General features: G+C 37.6%; 1 protein-coding gene across 1 annotated transcript in view; it reads left to right on the forward strand.

Moving 5' to 3' along the window:
* The first annotated feature begins 1,710 nt into the window (after window positions 1-1,710).
* Window positions 1,711-12,005, forward strand: part of map3k10 (mitogen-activated protein kinase kinase kinase 10) — a 61,640-nt gene continuing 51,345 nt past the window's right edge. Inside the window, exon 1 of the mRNA XM_056478941.1 lies at window positions 1,711-4,439. Within this exon, the coding sequence (XP_056334916.1) occupies window positions 3,557-4,439 (883 nt within the window). The 5' untranslated portion in view covers window positions 1,711-3,556. The remainder of the gene's footprint in view (window positions 4,440-12,005) is intronic.

Here is a 12,005-nt window from a genome sequence, read left to right on the forward strand (position 1 = left end):
TTCATCCATAATCGTCTAAAATGAATCCTAACACCTCTGTACTCCAGAGACTCAAACACTGTCACTTCTTTCAAAGAGTTATGGAGAAACAGCAGGTGAGACTGAACACACCAAACCCTTCTTCTGATAGCTCACAGAATATCAACTTGGTCAGCACGACAAGCTGAATTATATACACTAGACTAGAGAGCAGGACCTTATGGCAGGACTACAAGAAGCCAGAAAGAAAACTGCCACCAATGTGATCCAGAATCTCACCAGGGGGCAGCATGACATAATGGAGAAAAGCTGTTCTCCTTCTATTACATGCTGTGCTGGTCAGATATTTAACTGAAAGTCTGCATTTACATCCAAATAAAGAAAAGATTTAGATACTGAAGGCGAACAGGATGAGTTAATAATTAATAATGAACACACTTCCACAGAATATGAATTAAATTAGGAATTACAAAATTAAAAGGTTTTTATAATGTTGTATAAATATGGAAGTGAGGCCTCATTTCATGTTTGATTTGCAAGATTCTGAACATTGGATGAAGTCAGGTTTAAAAATCTTTTTTTCTCTTATGTATTATATATTTTAGTGGAAAAAATTTTTACAGAGAGGATTTTAGGAATCTCTGCAAACATTGTGAAATTGTAATCACACAAATTATGTTTGTACATCTGTCTGTAAAATCCTTCAGAATATAAAAATGAATAAATCTGTGAAGTGTGTCTGTAAGTGCTGCTGAAGGGGAGATTTGTGGCAGAAAAAAAAAACACTTTGAGAAAATGGTCACAGTTTCAAAGCAGCATCATTATTCCAGTCATGAGTGTCACACAATCCTTCAGAAATTCAAGAATTGTTATAAATAATGGTTCTTATTATTATCAGTGTTGTTCATATTTTTGTGTAAATTATGATACAACTTGTGATGCAATTTTACTTTTACAATTTTACTCTTTCATGAATAAAAAAGTAAAAAAATATAAGCATTTATTTGATATATATTTTAAATATAATTTATTTATTTGTATGTTTAATTTTTTGAATGTTTTCATTGTCACAATTTAATTTGTCTATCATGAATAAAATAATTTTTAATAATCAGAAATGTCTTGTGAACCTCCAGTCAGTATATCTGAATGCATACATTTAAAATTATGTTGACTCGTAAAATAAATAAATAAATAAATAATATTAATAAAAATAATACATAAATAATAAATATTATTTTGTATTGTATTTTGATCAGCTGAATTTAGCATTGGAGAGAATATTAAACCTTTTTCAAAAGAGTAAAAGAAGTTAACTATTTTGAATGAAATAAATTATACTGTAAAATATACTACAAGAAAAAAAGTTAAATTGTAATATTTCTATCAATAAATATACTCATGCTATATATTTTAGGTAATTATATATAATTTGTTGCACGTAGATTATTTATAATATGTAATTTTATATAACATTGTAATTTCTTATTTTTTCTTAGACCTATTAGGAGCAATATATATATATATATATATATATATATATATATATATATATATATATATATATATATATATATATATATATATATATATATATATATTGCTCCTAATAGGTCACATGCACTTTGCATGCATGAACTCCATTTCCCAGTGTGCCCTACTGTCCTCCTCCACCCCCAGTCCAGCCGGTGTATTTGGATACAAAGTCAGCCTTAGGAGCTGACAGCCCGGTCCATGAAATAGATCGTCTTTCTCACAGGAAAAACAACGGGGGTAGAAACGATTCGACTGAGATGGACGACAAGCAGACCAACTGACCCAGATGAGAGAAGTATTACCGGCGCATCCTTCACTGGAATTTGATGATGTGTTCAATACATGGGAATATTTCAGCGTTATGATACGCCCATGCGACGAGCCGTGTGGATGTTGTGATGTACAGTGAACGATCCAGGCAACCAAAAACATAACGCAGAATATAGGAAACCGCTGGTTGTTTTTGGCTGAAAGAACACATGGATACTTTACCACTGATCTATGGATTACAAGAAATATGGTTGCAGAATCTAGAAAGCAACTAGGTGGCTATTATTATTATTATTGTTATTATTGTTATTGTAAAGATGGTGGACACATCTAGTGTTGACTTTTATTTGGGCATCATAAACACATTATGGAGAATTTCCTCTCTTAATCGGTACGACCTGGATAAAAGTCACCTTTATGCAAGCGAACCGCATCACTCTCATTCTTTATAGAAATATATGAACATCGCTGTATAATAATACTATACAAGTCGAAATTTCGCGAATGAGCTTATCATACATTACTATTTAAATACGTAACTGACTCCAGCTTTGAGAATCAACTGCTGGTTGACAATAAAATGTCTGTTAAAATGACAACCATGAAAATTGAGGGCGAAATGATCGAAGTGGGCATTTGCACATACGCTCCACAGAAATAACGCGAACCGACAGTCGCTTTTGACGCGGATTAAATGGCAGTAGACGTGCTGAGCCTAGAAACGTTTATCGATAAACATTAATATGCCAAACATATGCCCTTCCTTGTGTGCAAAACGGTAAATGCTCAGCATTTTTTAAACATTTGTCGACTAATGGTAATGAAAACCACAACTCTGCCATCTCTATGTTGTGATTAGCATCTTAAAATGGACGCGTGCTTTCCTTAACGACTATTTAGAGATTTGAACTGTTTTACAGCTTTAGCGATGTGTACGAGACAAGAGAAGGGTAAAGTGAATTGCACTAATGTGCGAATAATTGTGCATGTTTTGAGACCGCGAGCTGGTGCATCTCCCTGAGCCTATGAGAGCTGAATGCCTGAAGATGCCTTAAGCCTGCGCATGCATGTGTTTAAGGCTATAACTATTATTAACATCCGTTGCAAATAACATCGACAGACCTTTAAAATTATCCGAGTTTTACTTGGATCAGATTTAGATGGATTAGGTCAAGAGCAAATTCCATTGCAGGCGAGTTAGCTGAAAGTTAACCCCTAATGGAGTTTATGTGTTGTAGCATTAAAATATCAAGAAGACTCATCTAGTTTAGGCTTTATCTTATAGTAACATTTACTTCAGGATTTTTCTGAATAAAAAAACAGGCAACTTCCAATCATTTTAATTTCACTTCTGGTGTAAAAACCCAATTTTGTATCAAACAATCTAAAAGAAATCATTCTCACACCTTGATGGACTGGCTATTCTCATGTAATCTCAAGGAATTTGGATCACATTTTACTAAGAAAACCTTTCATTGCAACGAGAAATAATTCAGTATCTGTGTCCTAGTCAGATTAGACATGTAAGGACACACCAACTGACTAAAATGGCACTATAAATGTTTAGACACATGCAAAGTGTGCTTTGGACAATCCAAGCAATCGGTGAGGACAGTGCAGGGGCAGCCCAACAGAAGCTTTACTTATTGATTTTTTCACTCATCAAGAAGTCCTGCATTCAGTAGATGGGCTCTGCATGGATATTGTGTGCAAGTTGACAGAGGGTCTCCTCCAGCTTTTGAGACCTCATCGCTGATCTGTGCACTCAATCATGGATCCACATACAAGGCTGAGTGGAGTAGGAGCTGGAGGTGGTGGCAGTACTGCCCCACTACCTTGCACCAGTAGTGAGGGGTCCTGTGGTCACCTGGTTCCCCCTGCTACTCAAACAAATACAAATTCAACACCTTTCCTGAAAAGCATCAGCAGCAGCCAGAACTCCTCTACTATTCCCTCCTCAGTGGGCTCCCCAGATTCCCATCTACCCCATCATCACGAAGGCAGCAACACATACTGGACAGCTGTCTTCGATTATGAAGCTACAGCAGATGAGGAGCTGACCTTGCGACGTGGCGACCTACTGGAGGTGCTGTCCAAAGACTCCAAAGTGTCTGGAGATGAAGGATGGTGGACTGGAAAGATCCAAGACAAGGTGGGCATATTCCCTTGTAATTATGTAACCCAACGGGATTCCAGCTATCCAGCGTTGCCACCGGAAGCCCTGGTTGGTGGAGATTCACCACTGGAAATTGATTTCTTAGAGCTGAGCTTGGAGGAAGTGATCGGTGCTGGCGGCTTTGGAAAGGTGTATAAGGGTGTGTGGCGAGGTGAGGAAGTGGCTGTAAAAGCAGCTCGTCAGGACCCGGATGAGGACATCAGTGCCACGGCAGAGAATGTGAGGCAGGAGGCCAGACTCTTCTGGATGCTCCGTCACCGCAATATCATCGCTCTACGAGGTGTTTGTCTGCGAGAGCCAAATCTTTGCCTTGTTATGGAATATGCCCGTGGTGGGGCGCTTAACCGGGCACTTGCTGGCAAGAAGGTGCCTCCTCGGGTACTGGTGAATTGGGCCGTGCAGATTGCAACTGGAATGGACTACTTGCACAACCAGACCTTTGTGCCAATCATCCACCGAGACCTCAAATCCAGCAACAGTGAGTACCAATTCTTTATCTTTTAGTGTCAAGGGTGATGTGATTGTGTAAAAATTTTATTTTTTGGGGGTACAGGCACTTAGCACTGAGTCAGTACCTTTAAATTGACAACTTTGTACCTTACTATTGTGTTATTGTGATATTGTGTTACCTTATTATTATAGTGTTCATAGTAGTGCCATGTACCCATAAGGTACTACACTCTCAGAAGTAAAGGTACACGAGCTGTCACTGGGGCAGAACCTTTCAAAAGATACATATTTGTACCCAAAGTGTCCACAGTGGTACCTCAAAGGTGCATATTAGTGCCCAAATGTACCTAAAAAGTACCTTTGAGGTACCATTATGGACCCTTTGGGAACAAATATGTACCTTTTAAAAAGGTACTGCCCCAGAGACAGCTTCTGTACCTTTATTTCTGAGAGTGTACAATAAACCTTTTAAGGTACAAAGTTGTATTCTAAATGTAATTCCCTAGTCATGAACTGTTGTACCCCTAATGGTCAATTTTGGTGTAAAAAGCAGCCAAAAGCAACACATGTTTACATGCGATAACATTAAATGCCTAATGGCTAAACGTATCTAGAAAGCTATTTATATCTCAATTACCATTACCACAGTAGACTACATCAAATTTTTTCTGAAATTTGCAATCACACTAGCAATAGCATGATAATAAAAGGTTTGATAGACTGTAGTGATAGGATAAATGGAATAGATGCTCAGCATTGAAACATTGTTTTTTGTTTAAAGCCTCTTGTCATTGCATTACTTCCTCTTCTTAAGAAGAGCTGCTCTGCTCTGGAAAAAGCTGGGCTATTTTTGGTCCTTTGTGCTATTTGCTGCTAAGCACAGTTGGAGTTGTTGTGGGCAGAAAGAAGAGGGTAGTTGAATGGATGACTATGGATGCATTTGGGAAGTGTAACACTGCACACTAGGTACTAAAGGTTCAGCTTTTGCTGTTATTTTTTGCAGCAGGGCTTGACAGACACTCAAGAGAAGATTTAGCAAAGTCTGCTAATCCCTGTCCTTGTCAAATCCATGAAAACAGTCATCCCAGTGCTGCTCCCTCTCCCAAAGATGGGATGCATGTTTACTGTACCACTGTAGACACAGGACGGGTGAAAGCATTAGCTGTCAGAGTTTAGGGTTTCACTGCTTCTCATTATCCAGGGGCTCTGAGCTCAGGTATCCTCTTCAAACTGTAGGCGTACTTGGAGATTGGCACAGCTGCCGTGGCAACAGAGGCGGATTCCAAGCCCTCCAGCCTCTTCCCAGCTCCCCTCTATTGCACCCTAGACACCCCCTCCCCCACAATACAGTCCCCTCTCAGTGACACAGTATTGTGTGTATGGTATATCATCATGTTTAGAGCACCAATAATTGCATTCCTAACAAAGTAAAGGTATTTGTCACAAAATATATCTTTGATCTTTACATTTCAGCGGTCACAATTAAGTTGCCACTCATAGCTGTTGTGTAAATCAATGGAGCTTTGTAAATATATCATGTTAAACAATGATACGAGGAGTCAGGAACAAAGACGTGTACATTAGCATACAAAATTAATATAATAGCTGCTTCTCCCTAATGTTGCCTGGGGGGCTAATTTGAACATACTTGGTTCGCTGGTTGTCAGTGCATCTGAATAACTAGGATAATCTGATTACAGTGACCTCTTTTGAAGTGATGTCATTCTGTGTCTGAGAGTTGATAGGCTGGAGTCGCTGGTCAGTCTATGTTGTTAACTGATCTCACGCTGGACTTAAGTTACTGTTATAATAGAATGGCCCACACATTGACCAAAACAAAAGAGAAATGGGGATCAATTGGAAGGGTGACTCAGCTGAGAGTAATGCTAAACCCCTGATCACCTTCCCCTGACACACTCCTCAAGCAGGTTTTTACTGGAACACGGGAATTGCTTATGGCTAATTGTTAACGCACACTGTCTGGTGCTATCAAATAATCGTGCCACACGTTCAGAACTTTTTTCAAATTGTTAATAAGGCCAATATATCTCTAAACACAACTTCAGGGTATTAAAACTACAATTATACATACTAAAGGCTATGATCAGACAGGTCAGACATATTAAATTGAACAGTTTTGAGATCATCAACACATTGCTCAGTAAAACTGGCAGACAACAATGTCATTTTATTGTTCATTTTAAAACCATTTAATTAATTTAAAGTAAATTGTAAAAAAAAAAAAAGTTAATTTAAAATAATCTAAGATTAGAAGTTTGAATGGTAAATTATGTTTGACATATTAGAAATCGATTGTATTTTATTATTTTTATTATCTGAAATGAATAATAACTCATATAACAAAGACGTATTACATTGTTACAAAAATATTTAAACAAATGACAAATTAATGTCTTTCCATTCATCATATATTTATTTAATAATGTATACTGTTTGAAAAATTTCCTCATAAACAGCGGCACTGACAATCAGTGTTGGAGTAACACATTACAAGTAACGCGAGTTATGAAATAACATTAGTTTTCTAAGTAACCAGTTAAGTAACGCATTACTTTTAAAAATTACGTAATAATATTTGAATTGCGTTTTTAAAAATGTAACTCTAGTTACTTTTTAGATAAATAATTCACTTTTAGGGCTTCACGGGGGTGCAGTGGGTAGCACGATTGCCTCACAGCAAGAAGGTCGCTGGTTTGAGCCCCAGCTGGGTCAGTTGGCATTTCTGTGTGGAGTTTGCATGTTCTCCCCACCCCATGTACACATTGGTTTCCTCCAGTTCCTCCTATTATTTTTTCAGTCGGGATACCAAAATCTATCTACACTAGATGGTGTAGATAGATTTTGGTAGCTCGATTGTAAAAATAATAGCCCAGGGACTTCGGGCTACCAGATTTTGCAAGCCCTGCTGTAATAATCACTTTAATAAAGCTGGGTTGAGTCCTTTTCTACACGACACTACCATTCTCTACAATTTAGCCAAGTGTTATTCCTGACATATTTGATTATGAAGTTCTTGTGTCAAGGTAGATTTTACCAGCAGGTGTAGGGAAAATAGATCATGGAGAGATTGTTAGGGCAAAATGAGAACTAGGAACATAGCAGAGTAGCAACAATGACCCCTTTATCGCTCACCGAAGACAGAGATGGCTCGACAATGACAGGAGTCACTCGCCTGACTGGGGGAAGGGCGGTGGATATGAGAAAATGTACGTCTGGACCTTGCACGAGAGGTCAGATGGATACAGAGACCAGGGGAAAAGACTAAGGGATGTGTTTGACTATATGTGTGCTTATGTGTGTGTATGTCCTGGAAGGCCCCAGGACAATTCTTGAATCAATTCTTGATTCAAATGGGGGTGCAAGGGTCAGTGGTGGGTTATAAGCACCAGGGTCAGTGGGGAACAGGCTAGAGAGACTCATTTGTCACAAATGACAGATGAACTGATGTAGTTATATGTCTTCTTCATTATTATCAGTTGGTAAAACATGGCAAGAACAATAGCAAGGTCATGGGTTCAGTTCCTAAAGAACACATGCCCACCCTCCGGGATCTTTTCACAGTGCTTTGAGCAAGATTCAAACCAGTGTCCCCAGCATGGGAGGTGGGTCAGCTAACAAGGACGCTTAACCCATACACAAGTAAGGGCAAGAAGAAAAAAAAAGAATATGAAGGAGGAGAGTTTGTGGAGATGCGTTGAAAAAGGATTGTGCATTGTGTAAAGAGAGTCAATAAATAATTTTGCAACATACTTCTGCTGCAAATGATTAGGCAAACGATTCTTTGTTTCTGTTTAATATAAAGCTTATTTATTCTGATATTGTGGTTTATAACTCCTCCCCAAAATATTCACTGTGCCGTATCCTGCTCTCTCATTGGCTGTTGGTCATCACTGAAAACCACCAAGCTTTTAATGAACAGTCTGGTGAGCTGGCTTTACATTTTGAGGGTATTCGTACTTGGAATTTAACCTGTTTTGATCTACGTTTTCTTTTCCTGTAATACACTTTGTGAATTCTTGTCTGTGAAAGGTCTAGAAAGCTATACTTACTTCTTCAGTTATTTCTTTTATTTATTTCACACAACATGATTTTGAATCGCCGACAGGTCCAGATATTTAGCATAGCAAATATTTCACAGGCGTCTGCCACATATTGGCGATTCTCTCTGAATGCATTTTGGATAATTCCCACTGTGTAAATTGTGTAAATGATTTGCCTCTGATTACAGGCTTTTGTCAGTGATTTCACAAAACTTGTCAATCAGAGAAAATCAGGACTAAAATCGTGCAGTGGGAAATCTAAGCAAAATCTTCAGGCACTCCTTTTTCCCTGCAACTTTATTTATAGAAATTTTAAAAAATGTACATATATTACACATTTTAGAATATTATTGTACCTTTTGACATAGAGAGAGAGAGGGATAAGTAAACAAGGACCCCAATGAATGTGACAATTGACCCCCAGATATATTTAAAAATTACAAAAATAAATAATATAATAAAAATAATAACAATAAAAAATAATAAAATAATAATAATCTTGTATCTACCAAAACAATGGTTTATACACCAAATTAAAAGCTTGGTTATGATGAGATATCACACAGCAGCAAAGAATGCAGTATGCAAGGAGTATACATTTCCATATATTCAAGGAGAGAACCCCAAATTTTATAAAAGTTTTTAGAAGGTCCCTTTAGACAGTGTCTAATTTGTTCCAGTTTTATAATGTGAAAAACGTCAGTAATCCACATGGAGTGAGTAGGTGGAGCAGATGACTTCCAGAATACGGACTTCTGAATCCAGAATAGTAGAATATGGCGTCTGGCCAGGAGGGACACAAAATCCACAAAATCTTCTTTGTATCATGAACAGTGAACTGACAAAAGAAGTGTGTATCAAACTGTGCTAAGATACAGGTTTAATTGCTTGCCCAACTACTTGAGACATTGTCTCACATATTTCTTTCCAATAGCCACATAAAGTTGGTTAAAACCAAAACATATGTGCCACTGTTGCAGGAGCTTGGAGACAACAGTCACAAGCTATGTTTCCAAGCTATGCGAATAAAGCAACGTTTCCATCCAAGGAGCAAAAGCAAACAAAATCGTCACTTCCTGATAAACTGCCGCCAAATATCAACAGTAAAAATGGAATTTGCAGCACTAGGAGAAGCTGCGTGAATCTTTTCTTCATTTAATAAATGACTTGCACCTCAGAACGCAATCCTGACAGGTAGTGAACGTGCGGTGGCATTTGAAAGCATGAGACGTGGAGCACAGATGCTCTTGATTCTGGAGGTCATTAATAATATAATAACACTAATACTGAAACAGTTAGGACATTTTAGAATGATCAAAACAACATTTCAGATGTTTTACAACATGCTCAGCCTCCTAGTTTGTCCATTCACACACATGATCTCTTATAACAAAATCACATGACTTTTTTAATGCATATACTGGGATTTGTTTGGTAAAAGTATTTCCATTGCAGTTTTTTCTTACAGAATTAAAGTTAGTTAGTTATGCGCATATGTTTTTTTTAATGCACATTTTCAAAATTTATGCGTGTCTTGGCATTTCCATTAATCAGTTTTTATGCATATATCCAACATGGGCATAAAAATAGATGGATAGAAACGTAGCTAATGAGAGGATCAATCAGGTAATCCTTTTGAGATTTGGACCAAAAAAGTCATGTGCACCCATGAATATTATCCCACCAGCTCTACTTGAATTGACAACATCTTGAAAACATGGATGCTAAAGGCACCTACTAGTGCTGCTGCTAATGCTGCTTAAAGCCAGGAGAGTGTATTTACCAGCATGGCTAGTGTGTCTGTTAAATTGCTATTGTGTGTATTGAGGCAAGCATAGTGAGGTTTACTAGCAAAGAAATCTTTAGTAAATGTATGTCTCAGTAACAAGGACGCTAAAGGCCAAGACACACAAAGCCAAAAGTCAACCATTCACTCAAAAAAGTTTTGTTTTTTGTTTTTTTGCTTGTTCAAACTACTTATTTAAAATGAGCTGAAACAACACAATTCTTGAGATTTCATTGGGGCAACTTAATTTTTTATGTTCAATCCACATAAATTTGTTAGAAGTGTTAACTTAAGTAATTTGTGTTGGGGCAACATAAATGAATTGTGTGGAACCCTGCATTTTTTACAGTGTTGGGCAGCATCGAGGCATCAGCGAGCATCTGTCAGGCTAGTTTGTTTGGTGTGTTCCACACGCCACCTTGTGTCGGGCTCTCTTTGGAGGAAGTTTGTACAATTTAGCATGTAGAGTCAGCATCAGCCATCAGTGAAATAGAAACTATGAATTAGAGTCTGTGAACAAAAACTCAATTGATAAACCTAAGGGTTCTTTTACACCTAGACGTTTGTATTGGAACCCGTCTCATTTGTCCAGTTAACGCGGTTTATTTGGCATATGTGAATCCAACCACTTTGCTCAGATCCACGCCAAAACAATTGGTCCAAGATCGGCAGAATGAGGTAGTCTCGGCTCGATTGAAACAAACTTTGGAGCGGATTGATTGTAGTGAGAAAGCAAAACGATCTAACAAACCAGGCTATATAACAATGTATTATGTCTATGTAATAGCCATATATACGACTTTATGAAGAAAGAATGATGAGTAGAGCGGGATGCCATAATTTCTACCAGTAAATGTGCGTTTCATGTCAAATACGAAAGTGAAAGCATGCTGAAATATTACAGAGTGCTGCTTATCCGTTAAGAAAATTGACCTAAATTACCGTCTGATAACTAATATCTTCCGTATTTTAGTCATATAATAATTTGAGAAAGTCTAACCTCTGTGATTTATATTTGATGATGATGTCTGTGGGTGTCAGAATTAAAGTTCACCTTTTCACAATAATGTCTTATTGCTCATCATCTTAAATTAAAATGATAACGTGACAGCTGAGCAGAATCCATGAAAAAATAAACCCTGAAACTCTGACCAATGTGAGGAGAGTTTACTCACACATGACTTGTTTTAGCTATTTTGGTCTGATTAGAAAGTTTTCGGTGTAAAAGTGGCCCAAACCAAGAACAAAAATAAGCAATGTATCAATTTTAATCCTTGTTTTGAAACAAAACAATATACAGGTGTGAAAGCACCCTAAGCAAACAATACAAGTCAAGATGGACCACATAGAAGCAGGCTGTCATTTCTTTGTTTTCTGAAATATTTGAAAAAGAAATCAGATTATCAGACATATTTACAAAACTGAATCTCTCTGTGGTGAGTCAGTGAGAAGTACTCTGAAAATGGTAATGCTTCTTTGTTTATGGCTTGTATGTGTGCAGAACTAGTTCCAGTTTCCTTTAGAGTATGATAATACAGACTACCATCTGCAGATATTGAAAGATTTATCCTCTCATGCAGGTGCAAAACCTATGTTCTTGTTTCTGTTGGCTGTTGTCCTTTTTGGGGTGTTAACAAGCAGCTATTTCAGATACCAGTCGCCTAGTTCTTTGACTTTGGCTTGGCGTGTTCGAGGCTTAACGTGTCAGCCACTTGTGGATCTCTTGAGGCCAGTGATGTTTACCTAT

This window comes from Danio aesculapii, chromosome 18 (assembly GCF_903798145.1).
Source record: "Danio aesculapii chromosome 18, fDanAes4.1, whole genome shotgun sequence".
NCBI lineage: Eukaryota > Metazoa > Chordata > Actinopteri > Cypriniformes > Danionidae > Danio > Danio aesculapii.